General features: G+C 40.4%; 1 protein-coding gene across 1 annotated transcript in view; it reads left to right on the top strand.

The window, feature by feature from the left end:
• LOC311098782 (astrotactin-1-like) overlaps positions 1–25,818 on the top strand; it is a gene marked incomplete at both ends in the record, with an annotated part of 287,871 nt that overhangs the window by 20,504 nt on the left and 241,549 nt on the right. The window contains one exon of the mRNA XM_084139347.1: positions 20,722–20,909. Within this exon, the coding sequence (XP_083995473.1) occupies positions 20,722–20,909 (188 nt within the window). The remainder of the gene's footprint in view (positions 1–20,721; positions 20,910–25,818) is intronic.

Genomic DNA, 25,818 nt, shown 5'->3' with positions numbered 1-25,818 from the left:
TGGAATCCTTATTACATTTCATACAGTATCAATCTTCAGATGCTGACCTGGACATTCCCAGTGATCTCTCAACCCTTGGAGAAGACATTAGTCATTCCAAGACATCAAAAGGAATGAAGCACTGACTTGTGTTCTTTCTTGAAGTACCAAAATGTCAATCAAGGCATAAAAGGGTTCCAAAGAAACACCATTCTCATAAACTGTGGGAGTCTATTACACATGCAGTGTACTTTATAATGAGATTATGGACCTGATTGCCTTAATGCAAGGGAGGGGTAATATTCCCCAGATTATGAATGATTAGAGAGGTTTCAACATTTATTTTGACATGACACCGAGCTATTTAAGTTACATTGAGTGGAGTTACTCAATTGGTTTAATTTAAAGCTGCAATATGTAACTTTTTGGGCGATCCGACCACATTCACATCGAAGTTATAGATATATCATTCTCATTGAAAGCAAGTTTAAGAAGCTTTAGATCTGTTCTACAGTATGTGCACTATTTCTATGCTTTCCGTTCTTAAGTTTTGTTTTTGCTTCTTTTACTTTCGGTTTTGTACACCAGCTTCAAACAGCTGAAAATACAATATTTTTGTTTATTGAAAATATATTTCACAGCAGTTTAGATGGTACAATGATTCTCTACACTCTGAGTGCTTGTTTTGTCACGTAAACCGAAATTAGGCGGACTATTTTAGCAACCAGGAAATTGCGGAGCGATTTCTGCATATTGCACCTTTAAACGGCCAATGGCAAACCTAAAGACTAATGTTTTCGTAATTCAAGCTTTTTTGCCAATATTGAATTTTGTACTTTTGAAAGAAGCAGGTACAAGTTGGTGACTTGGAGAAAAACTTTTGAGTGACACCTGAGTTTGGCACAATGGGAGTGACCCTTTTAATACTTCTAGTGGGGAACATACTGTCTTTTCCATCACTCTCCAAACCAGCACTCATTTCAGGGCTTTCTGATCTCTTCACTGTCTGGAAGCTGATCCTGCAGTCTCTCTAAAGGACACAGGTCTATCTTCTTCAGGTGGAGACTTTTTCCATTTCCATCCACTTAAGCTACTTCGAGGTCTGACAAAAGAAATGTTCTGTATAGAATTGAGATTTTTGCACAGCAGTGCTACTCAAGGAAAGCCATTTCTAATGAGATGACACTGCTGGGGCACTTGTCTGACCGTGTCACAGTTGTAAAGACAGAATGGAGGAAGTTTAAGGTGAGGATTAGTAGACCTTTCCACCACAGCACAGGGTTATCCTTGCTATAGAATGGTAAATGTATGTCAACCATGTCATGTTAGTTAAATATTGACATGGTGGTAGTTTTTCAACTATATAATACACCATCTTCTTGGACAATAATTGCTCTCAGGAGTATCTTATAAACCGTACAGCTATACATTTTAGCAAGAATAATATCTGTAGGATAAGGAGTAAAACATTGATAATTCCAAATGCAGACATATTGCAAGTTTGCCAGAAACCACACACAAAGTTAGAATGTGCTTGAATTCTCTTAAAGAGAATACACTAACGAATAATTCTGCAAACCCAACGGAAAGGCAGTCAAATTCCCTTTGATCTACCGTAAAGTTTACTCTTTAATGGCTTGCCGTTAGGATATGTTGTTTGACAATGATACCCTCTATGTATTAAAGGAGACCTTCTGTGAAATTAGCTTTAGGAAGTCTAACAGCCAAACCCCATGGCCAAGTACTCCTCCTAATGTAAACAGTGTTCACACACAGTGAAATAAAACAGTATGAACTGTACTTCTTAGGTATCCTGGATGCAGTGCCAGTTACTGCCAGTTACCTTCCATACAAAATAAGAATTGAAGTGGGATTGAATGGTTGGTGAGAAATGTGTTATTGATTTGTACAGTAATGAATGGCAATGCGGTGACAACACAATTATGCTGAAAACAGTTCTGTTGTTTACCTCAGACTCTGCTTCTCGTCATGTTTAGTGCTATCCGGGATCCTTCCCACTGGGAACACACTGGTTGAATCATGTTGTTTTCACGTCATTTCAATGACATTCGTGGAACCAACATGGAATAGATGTTGAATTGATGTCTGTGCCCAGTGGGTTGGGTCGCCCCTACCCTAAACTCTAACCTTAACCCCTACCCTAACCTTAACCCTTACCATAACCATTTTAAATTTCAACATCAATGGGGTGACGTCAGAGTTGGACTTTTCTGTCTCTTCATTCCCAGAATCTTTGATGTTAGTAAACAATGTTTACACACTGCCTTCAATGTGATTTATTCTATTTGGATTACAAATGGAAAATGCTATTTTAATCATGATAAATAGTTTGTCATTTGATTAATAAGACCTCTTTCCAGAAAGTAAAGCAGAGACACCAACAGGTTTCACAATGTTTATCTACCCGTTCATCAACCTCCTCTAGCTAGAGGTGAAGTGAGTGAGTTTTTCTGTCATTAGGCTGAAGGTGCAAGACTGACAATTAAGCACCAGGGGAGAACTGTGAGGGAGTGATAGCAGGAACTACTCTGCCAGATAAGTAACTAATTGTCAGTAAGTCTTGGCTGAACCTTGGCTGTGGCTGATACTGACTGTGGTCTGTTGCATTGGACTTTTTGCCTCATCTAATGCAAGACACAACCAAGCTATGTACTATTTTTCAGATGTGATAAGTTGTTTAACACAACAATGCTACAATGAGAAAAGAACAATGAGGCTTGTAAGTAAGTAGTTCATATGTCCACACTTAAATTAAAAGGTAAAGCACCATAATGAAACTGTCCTGTTGAGAGTCTTGTTATTACTGATTGGTAGCCTGAAGATATGAAGGACATATGGTTGGTTCACTATGCTTACTTGTGAGTTGCCAAGTATTAAAACATAATAAAGTATGAGTCATGATGTATGCTTTCTTTACTTGGCTTGAGTTTAGGCTTAAGAGTTTTGCAGCATACCTGGCACATCCATATTAAACTCATAGCTTCATTGTTTGTTTCTCCATAGTGGCTCTGGCTCTGCATTTATGCCCTGATTTTACCAGCTCTATAACCTTTCATGAAGTACATTGCTTGCAATTCTGCTGGAATGATGAAGACATCCTGAACTTACAGCAGAGTGTCTAAATGCAGCATAGAGTATGTGTCATCTTCATTACAATTGACACTTGACTATGAGGTGTAATGTTACAAGTTATGTGAGAAAGCATATTGCAAATCTTGAACATGGCTGTGCACTACCTACTTTAAGATTTGATGACAGAAGTTGTGATAACTGTACCATGGATCTGCAACACTAGACCTATATTGTTTTGTTCAATAAGAAACAATAACTCTCTCAGTTGTTATGGCTGGACTCTCCAGAGAACTTGCTTGAGACCTAGATGATAGGCTGCCCAGTGGGTCAGTTCTGTATACATGCGTGGGCTGGGCTGTTCCCATAGAATAAATCAAATAAAACCGTTATATCATGTTGTTACTGGCTCTGACTTTCTACTGTGCCTTGGCTTTGCTTGAGGATTAGGGTAACCTTGACAAGGTTTTGCGTAGGATTTACCAAACATTGATATGACAGACTATTTTGCATTTATTATCTGTTTTGCATTAATTTGCTTTTGAAAAATGATCTTGATGAGGGAAAGTGTTTCAATGGACATGCTAGGGACCGAAAACAAGATAAATAAAACTATTTCTAACAGCTGAAGACATTATTGACAAATGGTCAATGGATTTATGAGGTATACAGTTTGCTAGATGCCCTCTAGTGTTCCATAAGAGCTCCCTTAACATCATGGAAATGGGTTTAACGGGCAGAGGCCCTGCAGCAACGTTGCCAGAAGGTTAAATAGGTGTCCATAGATCTCTGAACATACGGTCATTATGCTCCCACAATCCCACTACAGTCCGTGAGGTTGAAGCGATCACAATCATGGCATGTCTTAGTCTTTCAGAACCATGTTAGTATAGTGTGTTTGACATCCCCTCTGCTCAGTTTTATGCCGAAATTCATCGATTTGCGTATTGATTCTCAGTCAATACCACCTCATCAGATGCAGGGAAACCTATCCTTAATTTATACACACATCATTACTATTCTAAAATGCAGTCTTCATTCTTCGCAACCATTGTATTCAGATTTTCCATGCACACACACAGCAGTGGAAGATGTATAGTTCCATTCTAATCAGCATATGATTTTTCCACTTACAGAATCTGGTTGTCATTATTTTGTTAGATTTACAAACAAACACTTTTCTGACTGCCATATGTGTTGACAGATGTTATCATCAAGCCCCTGAGGAGGAAGACAGATGACCTGTCTCCATAGCTGAAGCTGAGAAATTGTATTTTTGGGAATGTTCAGAGTATTTGCATTCCCCTCATGCTTCCATCCCAGATCCATCCTCTATTACAATGCTGCAGATTCACTGATGCTCATCCATTTTTCGAAATGGCACTTTTATGGTTAAATTAATCTAAAGGTTTCTAGCTCTTAAGAGCAGTATGAACAGTGTTTTTTCCCATTGGGGGAAACTGCATTGATAGTTTACAATACAAAGATTTCATAACAAAGAGACATCTAAATGCTCACCACATGCTATTATACAGACAGCAATATTACAGCATTTGCTTTAGTGGATTTAATTCAAAAAGCTTGTCTTTCATATGCTGTCCCCATCATTCTATTTTACTTTATCAGATTACTTTACACAGTTTGAAAAAACTTTACCATTATTCCAGGACACTGCACCACTGCTGTGAAACAATTATTATTTCATTTACAAGACCATTACATATCATTAATGAAGAACGAACTAAGTGCTGAAGTAAACACAAGAAAATAAGTGCTTTACTTAATTTCTTCGGAAATGAAATGTTTATAATGCTAACAGAATGACATACACACAATCAGGAAGCCATTAAGTAGAAGAATGTAATCCAGCAAGACTACAATAAAATAACAAAATCAGTAGGACAAGAGCAAGCTTAGCCTAATAAAAATAATAATAGATTTATTTTATATTGCAGTTTTCATTAGTAGAAGTAGAATCTCAAAGTCGCTTTAAAAACTAAATAAACCCCCCAAAAACGTAACAAAACAAATGTAGGGATCTGTCAGTTCTTGGGCGATAGTATTCCACAGCTTTAGATGATAGGCAGTTCGAAAAGGTAGTATCTTGAGAGGGGGGAGCATAGATGGTACAGCCAGGCAGGGAGGTAGAGACATCTGACAGACAGGCCACGGAGCTCTTCATCGGGCACCTCGTCGTCTTCCATAGTCACACCTCCTCCTGACGTAGATAGGCTGGATCGTCCACTACTGAAATGTAGCACCCACCTGCCGCTTTCAAGGAGCGGGACTCTAACCTGGACCCTTATAAGAAATCCCGCTATGCCCTCCGACGAACCATCAAACAGGCAAAGCGTCAATGCAGGACTAAGATTGAATCGTACTGCACCGGCTCCGACACTCGTCGGATGTGGCAGGGCTTGCAAACTATTACAGACTACAAAGGGAAGCATAGCCGCAAGCTGCCCAGTGACACCAGCCTACCAGACAAGGTAAATTACTTCTATGCTCGCTTCGAGGCAAGCAACACTGAAACATGCATGAGAGCATCAGCTGTTCCGGATGACTGTGTGATCACGCTCTCCGTAGCCGATGTGAGTAAGACCTTTAAACAGGTCAACATTCATAAGGCTGCAGGGCCAGACGGATTACCAGGACGTGTACTCTGAGCATGCGCTGACCAACTGGTAAGTGTCTTCACTGACATTTTCAACCTGTCCCTGACTGAGTCTGTAATACCAACATGTTTCAAGCAAACCACCATAGTCCCTGTGCCCAAGAACACTAAGGTAGCCTGCCTAAATGACTACCGACCTGTAGCACTTACCTTTGTAGCCATGAAGTGCTTTGAAAGGCTGGTCATGGCTCACATCAACACCATTATCCCAGAGACCCACTCCAATTTGCATACTGCCCCAACAGATCCACAGATGATGCCATCTCTATTGCACTCCACACTGCCCTTTCCCACCTGGACAAAAGGAATACCTACATGAGAATGCTATTCATTGACTACAGCTCAGCGTTCAACACCATAGTGCCCTCATAGCTCATCACTAAGCTAAGGACCCTGGGACTAAACACCTCCCTCCTGACGGGCTGACGGGCTGCCCCCAGGTGGTAAGGGGAGGTAAAAAACACATCTGCCACGCTGATCCTCAACATGGGAGCCCCTCAGGGATGCGTGCTCAGTCCCCTCCTGTAATCCCTGTTCACCCATGACTGCATGGCCATGTATGACTCCAACACCATCATTAAGTTTGCCGACGACACAACAGTGGTAGGCCTGATCACCAACAACGATGAGACAGCCTATAGTGAGGAGGTCAGAGACCTGGCCGTGTGGTGCCAGGATAACAACTCTCCCTCAACGTGATCAAGACAAAGGAGATGATTGTGGACTACAGGAAAAAGAAGAGGACCGTGCACACCCCCATTCTCATCAACGGGGCTGTAGTAGAGCAGGTTGAGAGCTTCAAGTTCCTTGGTGTCCACATCACCAACAAACTATTATGGTCCAAACACACCAAGACAGTTGTGAAAAGGGCACGACAAAGCCTAATCCCCCTCAGGAGACTGGCATGGGTCCTCAGATCCTCAAAAAGTTATACAGCTGCACCATCGAAAGCATCCTGACTGGTTGCATCACTGCCTGGTATGGCAACTGCTCGGCCTCTGACCGCAAGGCACTACAGAGGGTAGTGCGTACGGCCCAGTACATCACTGGGGCCAAGCTTCATTCCATCCAGGACCTCTATATCAGACGTTGTCAGAGGAAAGCCCTAAACATTGTCAAAGACTCCAGCCACCCTAGTCATAAACTGTTTTCTCTGCTACTGCATGGCAAGCGGTACCGGAGCGCCAAGTCTAAGTCCAAAAGGCTTCTTAACAGCTTCTACCCCCCCCCCCCCCCCCCTTTACGCTGCAGCTACTTTCTGTTCATTATCTGTGCGTAGTCACTTGAACTCTACCTACATGTACATATTACCTCAATTACATCGACTAACCTGTGCCCCCATACATTGACTCTGTACCGGTACCCCCTGTATATAGCCTCGCTACTGATATTTTACTGCTGCTCTTCAATTATTTGTAATTTTTAAGGGCTTGTAAGTAAGCATTTCACTGTAAGGTCTACACCTGTTGTATTAAGCGCACGTGACAAATGACATTTGATTTGATTTGACTTGATTTGTCTCCTTTCCAACAGACGCTGGGAGACAAATTAGCCTTTCAGCAGGACAATAACCTAAAACACAAGGCCAAGTGTACACTGGAGTTGCTTACCAAGATGACATTGAATTTACCTGAGTTGCCTAGTTACAGTTTTGAATTAAATCGGCTTGAAAATCTATGGCAATATTTGAAAATGGCTGTCTAGCAATGTCCAACAACCAACTTTACAGAGCTTGAAGTACAATCCAGGTGTGCAAAGCTCTTAGAGACTTACCCATATAGACTCACAGCTGTAATAGCTGCCAAAGGCGATTCTAACATGAATTGACTCAGGGGTGTGAATACTTATGTAAATGTCATATTACTGTATTTCATTTTCAATAAATTTGCAAAAATGTCTAAAAACATGTTTTCACTTTGTCATTATGGGTATTGTGTGTAGATGGGTGAGAACAACATTTAATCCATGTTGAATTCAGGCTGTAACACAACAAAATGTGCAATAGTTCAAGGGGTTTGACTACTTTCTGAAGGCATTGTAGGCCTATGCACACTTTGAAAAGATAACAATTAAGTCGATTTTTGGAGAATGACACATGATATCTCCTCTAAATGAAATCTTCTCGGCATAGTGCCAGGGTCTCAGCCAGTCCTATGCCACAGGGCTCCATCAATAGTTTACCAAGTGGCTAATCTTATCTATCTTTGGGTTTTGTTAATAATCTCATCCTTGTATCTGGAGCCCAAGCTCTACAGAATGGAGGCTCCCATAATGGACTCACTCAGAAGATGCAAGAACTTTGTCATTCGGTGGTTTGAATTGCTGCTGAGTCAATCTGGTATTGAATGCTTTGCCACCAAGTTTATTTTAAATGAGTTATCGTTTGCATTATAATTTGTAAAATATCCATCATTTGTTTAATGACAACTGGCATTTGCTACTTTTTTGTTGTTGAGAAATTGTAATTAAGATTGAGCGATAACTGAATTGAAAACAAATGGAACTTGTTTTTACAATATGGGAATAGGAGACATAATTATGATAGATTCCAAGGTTGTACTGCCTCGCCTGTCATATTGAAACATGCATTGTCACTGTGGAGAAGTAATTGTAGGAATGATAATCATAATTTTTTACAAGAGTCATTCTTTTGCCATGGGGTATAGGATTTCTACACAAATTGACTTACTGTAATGGTCATGTACCAGTAATATGTTTTTCATGTAGTAGTTACATGCCTTTTAGCAACAAAAAACTCAAACAAAACAACAACATTTGATTTGAATGGCTTAACTCCAGTGTCTGCTTCTATGCTGGCTACGTTATGCACACTGAACCTTGTTTATTTTAGGAGCATACTCAATTTAACGGTGTCTTATCTTTCAAATCATGAAAATAAATGGCTTTGGATCAAAAAAGCACATAGAAGAAAGAACGACTACAATCTGGTCAAGGCCGCTTAATACCGCTGAGATTAGAATTCAAACATCACATTGTTAGGGATTTGTATGCTGTGGCACCACATGAGGTTGTCCTTCTGAAAGTACTCCAACTGGTCACCCTTTGGTCAGTAGCAATGTTTGACCATAGATCCCCATGAATTGGCTGATAGAAATGTTAAGTAATTGATTTGTTTTCCACTGATAAGTAGCATACACTTTCATTAGATTGGAAGCCACGTTTTTATAAAGCTGTTCTTGAAAAATGATTGATCATTTTTGTTTTGTATTATGCTATCTATGTGGCTAGCTCTGTAAGTGCATGTAACTCTGCTTGGTATATATTTAGATTGATTTAAATTCAATTGTTTTATCAGCCTTTGCTAAAGAAAGTTCCATGTCAAGGTAGAGATCAGAAAGAGGTTGGCACCTCTCAAGAGTACAGCCAGTAAATATTATGTTAATTGCACATCATGTTAGCACCACTGGTGTTTATCATTGGTTAGCATTTAGCTCATTGCTGTCATTTGTTCAATTAGCATCAATTAATATTAGCCAAGTGAAGAGGCGAGGGCACTACCTTGTGTTGGTTGTTGAGTGGCGTTAGACCTGGGTTCATGTTGTTGGAGGTAGGCTAATGTCTTTACTTGGCAGTAGACTGGACACATTGATATGCTTTGTGAATTTTTTTAGATTGGGACTGTCCATTTATACAGTATGTGCAAAGAGATGTTTCACCCCCTACAATTTATAGACGATGTCTATATGTGGCATATAAATAAAGATTAGCTCATTGCTTGGTATATACAGGTCTACAGTCTACCTCAATGTTGTGCCAAGAACAGCTGTCAAAATTAAATCTGTTATTGTACAGTGATCTGATGGTGCTTACTTTTGTAAGGAATAATTCCTGAATTCTTACCACACATCACACACTTCATATCTTAAATGAACTGATACTGTTATGACTTTCAGTCAGTCATTCATGTATGTTGTTTACAATAATGACTTGTGTAGTGCGATAGCACTAATCATACTATGATTATTAGCATTGCAGGTGTATCTTAATTCAACCTGCATTCACACTGTGCAACAACACGAGATGCATGCGATAATTTTACCTCTGAGATGTTCTGTGCTCAAACACGGTTTATCTTTGAGTTTGTACTGAATAGAACAGTGGATTGAAGCGTCAACTTGCCAGTAGTGTGTTTATATAGGAAGGTTCTCCCTGCTTCCTGAAGCTCGGCTGCATAAACAATGGAGCACCTCCCTACCACTTCTTACCAACAGAAATGGATCTCTCTCCTTTTAGTGGCTGCAGTGTTTATATATTGTATAATATACTTACTGAATGTGATATGAATGTAATGTAATTAATTTCTCTCTTGAATTGTAGAGTTCATAACTGACTCCATGGGGGAACATATAAGTGAGTTAGGGTTAAGGTGTTATCATTTTCATTAGCCTCATATTCTCAAGACGTTGTCTGTACTCTCTGGAACTAAAATGGAGAGGTGAAAGTCTTGTCAGCTGATAGAATGAGACAAGTCGTACTCCCACGGCATCTTTGTTGTCTTAGTTAATGAAGTCAGAGGTAAAAGTTGCGGGGATGTGCCAATTCGTAGGCAAAGTCCCAAATGGCACCCTATTCCCTACATAGTGCACTACTTTTGGCCAGAGGGCCCTGGTCATGTAGAGCACTATGTAGGAAATAGGGTGCCATTTGGGACTCATTGCTAGATTGTTATGAAAAGTGCCAGTGCCAAGGTTTAAGTCACCATCCTAAGGTTGTGCTGTCCTCTGACATGGTGGCCCAGCCACTGGTTCAGTCCTGTGTGCAATTCTGAACTCATGCGTAGATGTACGTGACATTTAGTTCAAAGGTATTTAATAAGATGACCTGGGAGTGAACATATCTGGAGCCTCTGACCAACCACCAGCTCCTTGACAGACATTTAGCTAAGTCTCACACATAACTGACTGATCAAAGTGAGTAGGGTGATAAATTCCTTTTAAGGCTCCAGTAACAGCTCCATCACTGGCTGTGTTGTGACTTCTATGGTTTCATTAATGCTAGGCTATAACTGAAACCTGGCGATGGGTCTCACATTAAGATGACAGCACTATTTTCCACTGGGATTCATTTGCCTGAAAACAGCTGTAACATTTGCATAATTTATTGGCATCTTGTTTGGTAGACAGATCAGCATCATCATCGGTTACAAGTAAATTTGTCTACCTGTACATAGTAAAAGTGGGAATTTGCATAATTATCCACACTAAGGCAAACATATTAATGTTATTTTTTTGTCACAATGATTGGTTTCCCCCTACACTGCAGCTGTTGACTTTAGTTCTGCTTCTGTGTTCTGTTGTTCTCTTGTAACAACGATGTGCATATATCAGAAACAATGCCTTTGTTTTGTTCTGTTGTCATTAGAGTGATGTATAGTTTCTTCAGTTGATGGATTGATCACAGAATTGATGGCTTGTGTACTGTTCAAGAATGAACATACGTACTGTACTTCATTAATATGTTACTATAAAAGAGAGTTTAAGTATGTTTTTTTGTAATTCAAAGGAATTCTTGGAAATGTCACGGTTCTTTCAAACAATGAACTTTCGGTAGAGAATGTACAGAAAATGTACAGTTTACACACATTGTAGCTAGCTGTAACTGTGTGACTTTGACACAGTAGGAGGCAGATCCATGTGACACATCACCATAGCATCACCTGCTGTGTATTTAGTTCACACTGCCACACATTTGGTCAACAACAGTCAGGGGAGCCAGCCGGCAAACATAATGCTAGCTTGTTAACAATTTGTTGTGGAGAGGAGCTTTGCATGCAATACAATGTGTACTAGGGAATCATAACATCTGCCATACCATATTTCGGTACCAGCAGTGACTAATATTGAAGTATTTGCTTTGCAAATTTTGTTGGCATGATATACAGTGCCTTCGGAAAGTATTCAGACCCCTTGACTTTTTCCACATTTTGTTACGTTACAGCCTTATTCTAAAATTGATTAAATAAATCTACACACAATACCCCATAATGACAAAGCAAAAACAGGTTTTTATAAATGCAAATTTATAAAAATTTTAAAACAGAAATACCTTATTTACATAAGTATTCAGACCCTTTGCTATGAGACTCGAAATTGAGCTCAGCTGCATCCTGTTTCCATTGATCATCCTTGAGATGTTTCTACAACTTGATTGGTGTCCACCTGTGGTAAATTCAATTGATTGGAAATGATTTGGAATGGCACACACCTGTCTATATAAGGTCCTACAGTTGACAGTGCATGTCAGACGAGGTACAGATCTGGGGAAGGGTACCAAAAAATTTCTGCAGCATGGAAGGTCCCCAAGAACACAGTGGCCCCCATCATTCTTAAATGGAAGAAGTTTGGAACCACCAAGACTCTTCCTAGAGCTGGCCGCTCAGCCAAACTGAGCAATCGGGGGAGAAGGGCCTTGGTCAGAAAGGTGACCAAGAACCCGATGGTCACTCTGACAGAGATCTAGAGTTCCTCTGTGGAGATGGGAAAACCTTCCAGAAGGACAACCATCTCTGCAGCACTCCACCAATCAGGCCTTTATGGTAGAGTGGCCAGACGGAAGCCACTCCTCAATAAAAGGCACATGACAGCCCGCTTGGAGTTTGTCAAAAGTCACCTAAAGACTCTCAGACCATGAGAAACAAGATTCTCTGGTCTGATGAAACCAAGATTGAACTGTTTGACCTGAATGCCAAGCGTCACGTCTGGAGAAAACCTGGCACCATCCCTACGGTGAAGCATGGTGGTGGCAGCATAATGCTGTGGGGATGTTTTTCAGCGGCAGGGACTGGGAGACTAGTCAGGATCGAGGCAAAGATGAACGGAGCAAAGTACAGAGAGATCCTTGATGAAAACCTGCTCCAGAGTGCTCAGGTCCTCAGACTGGGGCGAAGGTTCACCTTCCAACAGGACAACGACCCTAAGCACACAGCCAAGACAACGTAGGAGTGGCTTCGGGACAAGTCTCTGAATGTCCTTGAGTGGCCAAGCCAGAACCTGGACTTGAACCCGATCGAACATCTCTGGAGAGACCTGAAAATAGCTGTGCAGCAATGCTCCCCATCCAACCTGACAGAGCTTGAGATGATCTGCAGAGAAGAATGGGAGAAACTCCCCAAATACAGATGTGCCAAGCTTGTAGCATCATACTCAAGAAGACTTGATGCTGTAATCGCTGCCAAAAGTGCTTCAACAAAGTACTGAGTAAATGGTCTGAATACTTATGTAAATGTCATGTTTCCATTTTTTATTTTTAATAAAAACTGTTTTTGCTTTGTCATTATGGGGTATTGTGTGTAGAGTGATGAGGGGAAAAAAACATAACAAACTTAACAAAATGTGGAAATAATCAAGGGGTCTGAATACTTCCGAAATAAGCATCTCTGTTAGACCATTAGCAAAGAAAACCTAGGCAAGTATCAAGCGTATGCAGCAACATCAATAGACTGGAGAAACAGAGGTAAAATAATGATATCAGTACATCGATGAAAGGTTGAAAAGGATCTGGAAGGAAAGGGATGCTGCTAATGATATGGGAGCAAAAATCTGTTCCTTCCTGCTTAATCAATGCTAGTCATGCTAGACATCGAAGCAATCTTGATTGTCTCCTCACACAAAGGTCTAGTTTCCTGGAATTTGATGGTATTTTTCCACTATCTGCCTGAAAGTATGTTACCCTCATGAGGCTGCTCTAGGGGAAAAAATTACTGTACATCTCCTTGAGCCTGTCACAGATCAGAACCACTCAGATCACTCAAGTCATTACTTCCTGTCAGACTGACACACTGATATACCAATTTTGGGTGGTTCAGCATTCATTGAAAATGGCTGCTGAAATCTAGATTGTCTCAAAGGGGAACATGCTGCTTTTTTTTACTATTTGAAGTAGGATCACTCAACTCTTTCCAGCAGACATGGAATGGAATAGTGTTAAAATCCTCTTCTGTCTCACTACATTTGAAAAATACCCTGAAAGAATTGACAAACCAAAACCGGTAACAAAGAATAACTTTGCCATCACCAAGCCGACTAGGAATAACAAAGAATAACTTTGCCATCACCATGCCGACTAGGTGAAAAATCTGTCTTTGAGCCCTTGAGCAAGACACTTAATTCTAATTGTTCCTGTAAGTCGCTTTAGATAAGAGCATCTGCTAAATGACTAAAATGTGAACGTTAATATGGAAATTCTAATTTCATTGGCAAGTCACCATTTTCCAAAATAAATATGGCTTTTCTGTGATGTAGGCCTAGCTATCTCCTAATTTCCTATATACAATGAATGCTGAAAACACCACAGTAGCTACATTTCTGTGATCATTTTCTTTAATGATTCAGCTATTTGGTAGATGTTTTCTCTGCAGTTAAAATGATCATGCCCTGTGTTTCCTGCCTCATTCTCTTGTCTTCATGTTTGTCCTCCTGAGTTTTGAAAGATTGAGCCAGTGACTATTATTAGTTTGAGGCTTTTGGCTTCTTTAAAAAAAAGATATGCTGTCATGGCAACCTCAGGTTTTTTCTCCGTTGAGTGATTTCGGCCTTTGTGCCACATGGACAGGGAATCCTGAGAATCCTTTTGTCAGAGTGCATGTAAGTTATATCCTCCGCATATGCCTGTCTGAACCCTGTCACACCATTGGTGAAACATTCTATCCAAACCGTGTTGTGCTTCAAACCTACCATTTACCCAGACATTCTGCTCTGTTTGCGTCCTGCTGATATCTCGCAGGCTGTGGATTGAAACCCGGGAACTAGTTGACATGCAGGTGGTAAAGGTCTCCACAAAGTTATTGAATTATTGTTACAGGGCCTGCTTTTTATATTACCTGGCAAACTCCCTTTTGCTAGAGCCTGGAGTTGAAGGCAATGTCCTCAGATTAAGTTCTGTTGCTGTATATGATCAATGAACCGAGCCAGCTTGCGGTCAGCGGAGAGCAGCAGTGATTCTACAGCCTACATCCTGCGGAGTCACTAGCTGATGATAAGTTCATTGTTGTGCCTTCTGCTTGTCTCTGATAAGACCCTGCAACCGAGTACTCTGTCTGCGTCTGCAGTAGTTCTGTAGCCCTGTTCTGCCTGGACAAACAGCAGGACTGATACATTGTCATTTGGACCTCTGAGGGTGTCTCAAATGTTCGTATTTGCCTGCCCAATATTCCAGTTTCTGTCTAAAGATCCATACTTTATTGATCTCGTTGGGTCCAAGTCGTCAAATGGCTGACCATGTCTAATTGCTGTAGTTGGACTCTATTGGCACAGATCCATTTCAGTGAGGATATTGGGGATTTGTACCTTTTCTCTTGCCAGCCAAGTCAAGGTCATACAGAGCTGTTTTTTTTAATGGAAGAAAACGTCTTAAAAAATGTATTGAACTTACACTCGCACTTGTTTTCTTTCTAGCACTGACGTTGTTGATAGCTACTTTATTGTGGAAATTTTTTATTAATGACTGTGATATGTGGTTGTCTCAACTTGCTATCTAAAGATGAATGCACTAACTGTAAATCACTCTAGTTAAGTGTCTGCTAAATGACTTAAACAGCCATCCCGTTTAATACGGGGAGTGTTGGATAGCTTGTTAAAATAAGACTGACTTTGATTGATTGTTCAGTTTCTTATTCCTATTCATGTAGAACATTGGCACAGTCAATAGACACATACCTTGAAACGAGCAGGGGGCTGCCTTTGGATTTGTACTTTAGCCTTAAGTGAACATTTTGTGTTTTTCAATTTCTAAATATGTTTTTCCTTTTTTTCCACATACCGTCATGGGCATTCAGCTGTGAATATCTATATAGAAGTCTGAACGTACAGTGGGGAAAAAAAGTATTTAGTCAGCCACCAATTGTGCAAGTTCTACCACTTAAAAAGATGAGAGAGGCCTGTAATTTCCATCATAGGTACACGTCAACTATGACAGACAAAATGAGAAAAAAAAAATCCAGAAAATCACATTGTAGGATTTTTTATGAATTTATTTGCAAATTATGGTGGAAAATAAGTATTTGGTCAATAACAAAAGTTTCTCAATACTTTGTTATATACCCTTTGTTGGCAATGACACAGGTCAAACGTTTTCTGTAAGTGTTCACAAGGTTTTCACACACTGTTGCTGGTATTTTGGCCCATTCCTCCATGCAGATCTCCTCTAGAGCAGTGATGTTTTGGGGCTGTCGCTGGGCAACACGGACTTTCAACTCCCTCCAAAGATTTTCGATGGGGTTGAGATGTGGAGACTGGCTAGGCCACTCCAGGACCTTGAAATGCTTATTACGAAGCCACTCCTTTGTTGCCCGGGCGGTGTGTTTGGGATCATTGTCATGCTGAAAGACCCAGCCACGTTTCATCTTCAATGCCCTTGCTGATGGAAGGAGGTTTTCACTCAAAATCTCATGATACACCCCCATGCTTCACAGTAGGTATGGTGTTCTTTGGATGCAACTCAGCATTCTTTGTCCTCCAAACACGACGAGTTGAGTTTTTACCAAAAAGTTATATTTTGGTTTCATCTGACCATATGACATTCTCCCAATCCTCTTCTGGATCATCCAAATGCACTCTAGCAAACTTCAGACGGGCCTGGACATGTACTGGCTTAAGCAGGGGGACACATCTTGCACTGAATGATTTGAGTCCCTGGCGGCGTAGTGTGTTACTGATGGTAGGCTTTGTTACTTTGGTCCCAGCTCTCTGCAGGTCATTCACTAGGTCCCCCCGTGTGGTTCTGGGATTTTTGCTCACCGTTCTTGTGATCATTTTGACCCCACGGGGTGAGATCTTGCGTGGAGCCCCAGATCGAGGGAGATTATCAGTGGTCTTGTATGTCTTCCATTTCCTAATAATTGCTCCCACAGTTGATTTATTCAAACCAAGCTGCTTACCTATTGCAGATTCAGTCTTCCCAGCCTGGTGCAGGTCTACAATTTTGTTTCTGGTGTCCTTTGACAGCTCTTTGGTCTTGGCCATAGTGGAGTTTGGAGTGTGACTCTTTGAGGTTGTGGACAGGTGTCTTTTATACTGATAACAAGTTCAAACAGGTGCCATTAATACAGGTAACGAGTGGAGGACAGAGGAGCCTCTTAAAGAAGAAGTTACAGGTCTGTGAGAGCCAGAAATCTTGCTTGTTTGTAGGTGACCAAATACTTATTTTCCACCATCATTTGCAAATAAATTCATTAAAAATCCTACAATGTGATTTTCTGGATTTTTTTTCCTCAATTTGTCTGTCATAGTTGACGTGTACCTATGATGAAAATTACAGGCCTCTCTCATCTTTTTAAGTGGGAGAACTTGCACAATTGGTGGCTGACTAAATACTTTTTTACCCCACTGTATCTGTCTATTCATTTTTGTAAAGAGTGTTTGCTTTCTTTTGTTTTTCTACAGGCGTACTGTTTTCACATATTTTTGGCCTTATCAACCAGACAAACTCTTTTTGGTAACCTAAAGGTATCGGTCTACACCCTGTCGATGGTCTACTTTGTCATACTTCAATTATATGATTATGTGACTGTCTATGTAGAACAACAAAATAAATTGCTCCAAATGCAGTTTTGGAATATTCTATTTTTACTGTAATCAGAAAGCACTACTGTGCATTTTGATGTTTTATCAATGTAGGCTAGTTAAAATCATAGACCAAAACTCCTCTCTAAAATATTGAAATGTGTCTTTGATAGTTAAGATCCTATACATCAAGGCATAAACATGGGCTTTTAGCATATTTAAAGCTTAAGGAGGTCCATAGAGTTTGACATTTTTTGTTTAATATCCTCAGACTTCCCAATGTAGGGAGTTAGAAAATACCTATTTTGCCTGAAATATATTTCAGTCCCTTTTCCCGGTGTAAGCAGGAGCTATGAAAGTAAGAGGGCAGCTTCTGACACTGCAGGAGGATGTGAGCTGAATCTCTCTGGCCTCTCTATCCAGCAGCTAGCTCACTGCTGCTTAAACTCAGTACAAACAGACTAGAGCCCTCTCCATATGGCACTCTCTCCCGCTGGGAAACAGGCCTCCTATAACACATGCAGCTCCAGACCTACTGTACAGTCGGTGGTGAAAATCTCCCTCAACCATAGCTGTGTTACCTGTGATTGCCTGGTGATATTTCTGTGAAAATCTTCAAAATGTGTTATCACTGTCTTAGTTTTAATTTCAGAATATGCTCCAGGCTAAATGCACCCTATCTAAACTGCTTATTTTTATTAATTGGTTGACTTGTCAGCTGCTAAGTATACCAATTAGAGACCCACAGAACACAACGGTCACAAAATTGACACAAAATTGTCAGTGTAACAAATCAGCTAAAATGCTCCTGTGTAGCAGTTAAAACACAGTCAGGAAGGCAGCCTCCATGTTTTAACGTTAGAATACTTATACAGAAATTACTCTCTCAGGTCATTTTCTATCTGCCCTCAGGTTTACAGCTCAAGGGTTTTTATATTCACTTAATGACCATTTATTATTTCAAATCAAAATCAAATCAAAGTGTATTGGTGGTGTACACAGTTTTGCACTTTATTGCAGGTGTAGCGAAATGCTTATGTTCCTAGCTCCAACAATGCATCAATATCTAGCAATACAATAACAATATGCACATAATCCAAAAGTAAAAAAATCAAATAAAAAGTATTTCTAAGTTAGAGTCTTGAGAATCCCAAAATAAATGATTTTTGTCTATATGACCTCTGGTTACCCGATCAGATGATCATTATGATCATTAGAATTATAATTTTCTCACTGAAGCAAATTTGCTAAATGCAGATTTCTAGATTATTTTCCAATAAATTTAAATAATGCCACTATGTTTTCATCTGATAATTGAATAATTAATAGAATCAGTAATGCAGTTGATACAAAAATCCCCGGATGTGTTTTAGATAAGCAAATGCTTTGTTTTCCCTCCAAAACACTGTAACCAACTGAGATGGTGGGTTTGGTGAGCTAAGGCTGCATGGTGCATTAAGAGGAGGTACACTACTAATAGTGGTACACTAATACTGTGCAGTAATCAGATTACTTTGATCCATTCTTTGTGTTGGTGCCTTGGTGGCCTCATGCTGAGAGGCGATGGACTCATTAATAACACTCTCATGCTGAACCAGACCCTGGAGGGAACTCTCTGCTGTAAAAATGTCCTGTCACTTTGTCAGATAATTTGCATTTAGGTTAAAGCCAGCCCCTAAATCGTATTTACCGGGAGGTCCCACTCTGCTGCGGCACAGTGCCATCAGTAAGTGTCAGATAAACCTAGTTACAGTACACTCATGCAATTAAAAGCATTCACAGTTAGATCACAATTTAAGTAACTGAATGTTTCAGTGTATACAGTAGCTATAGGGTAAATCCATTTTTAATTAAATCACTTTTTGACTACATCCCCTTTTGATTTAAACAAAACTGTCCATACATGATTGCCCATGGAAGAAGTGGTCAGAAAGGGACTTTTTGGACCTGAATGCCAAAACATTCAGGAGATAAAGATGCTCAAAGTTGACCCATTTTGCATACCCCACCCTAACATGGAGACATCCATCACTGGAAAAGATAAAGAGTTGAGTTTGATATAATTTAAAAGCTTACAAACAGGGTTGTCAAACTATTTTATTATTTATTTTTAATAACAATTATGACATTTATTTTACCTTTAACTTAAATTATCAAAAAACGCATGAACTCAGATTTGTATTTTATTTGCATATTACATTTACATTTACATTTACGTAATTTAGCAGACACTCTTATCCAGAGCGACTTACAAATTAGTGCATTCACCTTATAGCCAGTGGGATAACCACTTTACAATATGTATATATATATATATATATTTTTTTTTTTTTTTTTGGGGGGGGGGGTAAGGGGGGGGTAGAAGGATTACTTTATCCTATCCATATGTTGTAGCTTAGACCCTACTTTACATCATCTTAGGTTTTAGTGTTGTGCCGGCCATCGGTTGAGACACAACATGTTCTTGGTTAGGTGCCATTTCAATCATAGAAACAGAATTCATATAATGGACCTATTCCTTTAGACCAAAGCAATTTTGCTGGTACACCATTGACATTTTTACTTCTAATTACTACCACAAAGATGGCCGCCGGTCCACCCACCGTCAATGTCAATTTAAATGGTCATGTCTATTATATTATCTATATTTCTATGATTTCAATAGGTTTCCTATGGAGGATTGACAGTATAATTCCCATTCAAGTCAAAGTTCTCTGATGTGTGGACCTCCAACCATCTTTGTGGTACCATTTGAAAGTTGAAATTTAAAATGTATAAAAATGTTAGTTCATTTATCAGCCAAAACATGACAAGAGCATGTTGTGTCTCAACCGATGACAGGCACAACACAAAAACCTCAGATTATGTAAAATAAGGTCTAAGCTACAACATATGCAAATATGAAAAAGTTTACGCGCTTTTAGATGAAAAAAAATATATATACGTTATTTTCTTTCACCAATAAATGATAAAATAGTTTGACAACCCTCTTTGTAAGCTTTTAAATGATAATCTCAACAGTTTATATTTTCCAGTGATGAAGACATGGATGTCTCATGGCATGTTGGGGTATGCAAAATAGGTGAACTTTGACCACCTTTATCTCTTGAACGTTTTGGCATTCAGGTCCAAAAAGTAACTTTCTGAGCACTTTTCTACAATAGGCAAATATTTATGGAAGGTTTTGTTCAAGTCAAAGGGTGTGCTGTCAAAAAGTGATTGAATTCAAATGGATTTACCCTAGACAGGTAACAGATACTAGGGTTATAGTTATTACCCTACTGGAAAAGCACATAAGATTTTCCATAAAGGGTATGCACTGATAATTCAGCATAATATGCTTCCTAACCCAGGTCCCATACTTCTCGCTCACTCAAATGATAAGCTTTTGAATGGAAATGTTGCAATTTGAAAAAGCATTCACTCATCCTTTATCTGTGTGTCCTGTATGACTGGCAGAGATCACAGGGAACTCGGAGGACATTCCTCTGGTGCGATGGCGGCAGCAGTGGATGGAGAACGGCACGCTGCTCTTTCACATCCACCACCAAGATGGCAGCCAGAACCTCCCTGGCCTGTCCGCCACAGACGACCCTGCCAGCGACTCTGCAGAGGAGGAGCTACGCATCCTCCACATCTCTGTCATGGTACGGTATTGTGCTGGTTGGGTGGGGCTGAGGTTGGAATGGGGGGTGTTTTTATTGTGCTGTTTGATAATGATGTTGAACAAGGATGTTACTTTCCAATTATTTGCACAGCTCTAATATAAGTATTAGAACTTGGTGCATTTCTTGGTACATGCGGACATGGTACAATGGAAGGTTTGGATTGAACAGCTACATTGATGGATGACAAATTTTTAATGTAAAGTACATCTAGACATTTTAACAAATGATTAGTCAGCTTTAGAAAAAGTATTCTAGTAGCTACTAGGTACATTTTAGAGACACTCACTGAATGTGCTGACCTTGAGTCTCGTCTGCATGTTTTGCATGCATTAGTACACAATGAAAAGGTAGACTGAAAGACGACAACATTTTCATATTCTTTCAGTTTATTTATCTATGCAACGGTGATCCGCCGGTAAACTTGTTTTCCCATTTCATATTTTCCTCCATATCTAAATGTAACATCCCTCTGGCCGTTGTTTCCCTGTTCTATTCCCCTTGCTATCTCCTTATCCTAAAAGCTGCTCGACAATACAGTCACAAATCTCTTGTGGAGGTGTGAAAGGATTAGCTTGCAGATAGGACAGACCTAGCAACAGATGGCTGCGCTGTGCTCCCGCTCCGGCCTCGCTCGCTGCAGCTTGTGGCTCAGTTGGAGGGCCGCCTCATAAATCCAGCGTTGCCTCACTTCGTCAGCTCCTTGAGGATACATTCTGCCCCGAGACACAGCCCCACCACTCTGTCTCCCACCAACCGCCACTCTCTCCCCACACCACACATGTTACTGAGCCATTTCCATTGTTACGCCATACGCCGCAGCCACCAAGATGGCTCGATGGCAGACGATTCTAGACAGGATTCTACACAGCAGTGTGGCATGTCATGCACAGTTCATTGCCAGGCCACCAGGCCCACCATGGGACAGTTTAAAGCTCTTGGATGAATGCAGTCCAACCTGAGGCTTGAAAAGAGGCCAGCTATAACTGGTGCTTTATCTCATAGAGACGCAGGTTCACTGAACTGCACCAAACTCAGTTTTGTCACCAGAAGGGGGATAGGGATTTCCCTCACCTAGTGGCCATTCAAGCTGCCATGATAAGAACTGGTGTGCTTCCTCCTCCACAAGGTGACCACAGTCTCTTTTGCTGCTCTGCCTCAACATCATCCATAATGGATGAGTTACCTTGTGTTCCATGTTCAGCCGCAGGTGAGCTCCTGCAAGTCGAAACACATGTTCTCTTTTGGCTCAGAGGCAGAGGGGACAACAAGAACCCCCTAACACCTACTACTCTGCACCATCCACCACTCATGGAGCCACCCTTTTATAGAGTCACTCCTTCTGCAGGAAGACCTCTACTATGCCCATTAAATACAAAGGGAGAGTAGTCACAGCATTGGAACACCTTTGTATGTTTACAAATGCTCCAGAACATTGGTAAAGCAGCAAAGTGCAACTTTCAGTCCCCTTAATATTGGGATCTTATTTATGGTATAGATCCCTCAAACTCAACTCTGGACCTCGAAGCCAGTTCCACTGCATTTTTTTATTGTTACCCTCTAATCAGGGACTGATTTAGACCTGGGACACCAGGTGTGTGCAATTAATGATCAGGTAGAACAGAAAACCAGCAGGCTCCGGACCTCGTAGAGTAAGAGTTGAGTACCCCTGGTATAGATGGAGAGCGGAATATCATTATGCCTACACTACAGCATAAAAGGAAGACATCTCAAATATATATTTTTGAGAAGCTGTGGAATACCATTTTTTTTGGGAATATTATATGAGGAGATTTGGTGTGGTAGGAAACAAGCAAATACATACAGTGAGGAAAAAAAGTATTTAGTCAGCCACCAATTGTGCAAGTTCTCCCACTTAAAAAGATGAGAGAGGCCTGTAATTTTCATCATAGGTACACGTCAACGATGACAGACAAATTGAGGAAAAAAAAATCCAGAAAATCACACTGTAGGATATTTAATGAATTTATTTGCAAATTATGGTGGAAAATAAGTATTTGGTCAATAACAAAAGTTTCTCAATACTTTGTTATATACCCTTTGTTGGCAATGACACAGGTCAAATGTTTTCTGTAAGTCTTCACAAGGTTTTCACACACTGTTGCTGGTATTTTGGCCCATTCCTCCATGCAGATCTCCTCTAGAGTAGTGATGTTTTGGGGCTGTCGCTGGGCAACACGGACTTTCAACTCCCTCCAAAGATTTTCTTGGGATTGAGATCTGGAGACTGGCTAGGCCACTCCAGGACCTTGAAATGCTTCTTACGAAGCCAATGCTTCGTTGCCCGGGCGGTGTGTTTGGGATCATTGTCATGCTGAAAGACCCAGCCACGTTTCATCTTCAATGCCCTTGCTGATGGAAGGAGGTTTTCACTCAAAATCTCATGATACATGGCCCCATTAATTATTTCCTTTACACGGATCAGTCGTCCTGGTCCCTTTGCAGGAAAACAGCCCCAAAGCATGATGTTTCCACCCCCATGCTTCACAGTAGGTATGGTGTTCTTTGGATGCAACTCAGCATTCTTTGTCCTCCAAACATGACGAGTTGAGTTTTTACCAAAAAGTTCTATTTTGGTTTCATCTGACCATATGACATTCTCCCAATCCTCTTCTGGATCATCCAAATGCACTCTAGCAAACTTCAGACGGGCCTGGACATGTACTGGCTGAAGCAGGGGGACACGTCTGGCACTGCAGGATTTGAGTCCCTGGCGGCGTAGTGTGTTACTGATGGTAGGCTTTGTTACTTTGGTCCCAGCTCTCTGCAGGTCATTCACCAGGTCCCCCCATGTGGTTCTGGGATTTTTGCTCACCATTCTTGTGATCATTTTGACCCCACGGGGTGAGATCTTGCGTGGAGCCCCAGATCGAGGGAGATTATCAGTGGTCTTGTATGTCTTCCATTTCCTAATAATTGCTCCCACAGTTGATTTTTTCAAACCAAGCTGCTTACCTATTACAGATTCAGTCTTCCCAGCCTGGTGCAGGTCTACAATTTTGTTTCTGGTGTCCTTTGACAGCTCTTTGGTCTTGGCCATAGTGGAGTTTGGAGTGTGACTGTTTGAGGTTGTGGACAGGTGTCTTTTATACTGATAACAAGTTCAAACAGGTGCCATTAATACAGGTAACGAGTGGAGGACAGAGGAGCCTCTTAAAGAAGAAGTTACAGGTCTGTGAGAGCCAGAAATCTTGCTTGTTTGTAGGTGACCAAATACTTATTTTCCACCATAATTTGCAAATAAATTCATTAAAAATCCTACAATGTGATTTTCTGGATTTTTTTTCCTCAATTTGTCTGTCATAGTTGACGTGTACCTATGATGAAAATTACAGGCCTCTCTCATCTTTTTAAGTGGTAGAACTTGCACAATTGGTGGCTGACTAAATTCTTTTTTTCCCCACTGTAGCTCTTAGGGACTCGTATGGCTCATCTTCTGTATACCACCCCTACCTTGTCACAAAACAACTGATTGGCTCAAACGCATTAAGACGGAAAGAAATTCCACAAATTAACTTTTAAGGAGGCACACCTGTTAATTGAAATGCATTCCAGGTGACTACATCATGAAGCTGGTTGAGAGAATGTCAAGAGTGTGCAAATCTGTCATCAAGGCAAAGGTTGGCTATTTGAATCTCAAATATAAAATATATTTTGATTTGTTTAACACTTTTTTGGTTACTACATGATTCCACATGTGTTATTTCATAGTTTTGATGTCTTCACTATTATTCTACAATGTAGAAAATAGTAAAAATAAAGAAAAACCCTTGAATGAGTAGGTGTTCTAAAAATGTTGACCGGTAGTGTATATTGGAGGAGAAGCAAAACATATAAGACTTAGGGCTCTATTCAATCTGTATTGCTGATGCGTTACAGATTGCGTAGATCAACATTTTAAGGTAATTTCCGATTGAGCTGACATATACTGCGTTTACCATGAATGCGGTCTCCGCTAACGCGCTGTAACACTGAACTTCCGCATACGGATTGAATAGAGCACTTACACTATGGAGTTTAGATGTATTATTTCAGGAAGAACACTGGGGACGTGTCAGAGAACATTGGGGACTTGTCTGAGACCTTAATCCAATATAAACAGTGACCGATACAGCGCATGAGCCATAAGAGTCGCTAAGAGCTATGTATTTGCTTGTTTCCTACCACACCAAATCTCCTCATATAATATTCAATAATTTTTTTGTATTCCACAGCTTCTCAAAAATATATTTGGGATGTCTTCTTTTGATGCTGCAGTGTAGGCATAACGATATTGTAAGGGAAACGAAAACAGGCTACGTTTTGCAGTAGTCCTTTAGAATAATGTAAAACATATCCAAACTCTATCCGAGTTGATGAGTGAAACAAACTATGCAAGTCAGCCTGCGCAGCCAGCCCATCGAAACGACACCTAAACTATACCCAAACTAATTTCACAAATAGGAAGAGTAACCTTATAGGCAAGATTAAATTCACAATAATCTGATGAGTGACAATATTAGGCCTATCAGTTGTCAAATTATACATGAAGAGATGGGTGCATCTTGTAATTGACAGATGCAGGGAAAGGAGCATCACTTTATCAAATCCTCCTTTTACATTTGACATTTTAGTCATTTAGCAGACGCTCTTATCCAGAGCGACTTACAGTTAGTGAGTGCATACATTTTTAAATTTTTCAGAGTCACATGCATGTAAAAATATTTGGATTTCTATATAGTATCTGTCACGGGTGCTGAAGGTGGGTGTGGTGCAGGAATCAAGCGCAGGATGCAGAAACTAAGTCCAAAAGACTTTAGTGAAATATACACGTAGTACACGAGCCCAACAAGCCCGGAGGCGAAATAAGGCGCACACAGGCGTCAAACAA

This window comes from Coregonus lavaretus (genome assembly GCF_964263955.1).
Source record: "Coregonus lavaretus genome assembly, chromosome: 23".
Taxonomy (NCBI): Eukaryota; Metazoa; Chordata; class Actinopteri; order Salmoniformes; family Salmonidae; genus Coregonus; species Coregonus lavaretus.
Note: the sequence above shows the minus strand (reverse complement) of the source record. Positions and strands in the feature narration are given on the sequence as shown.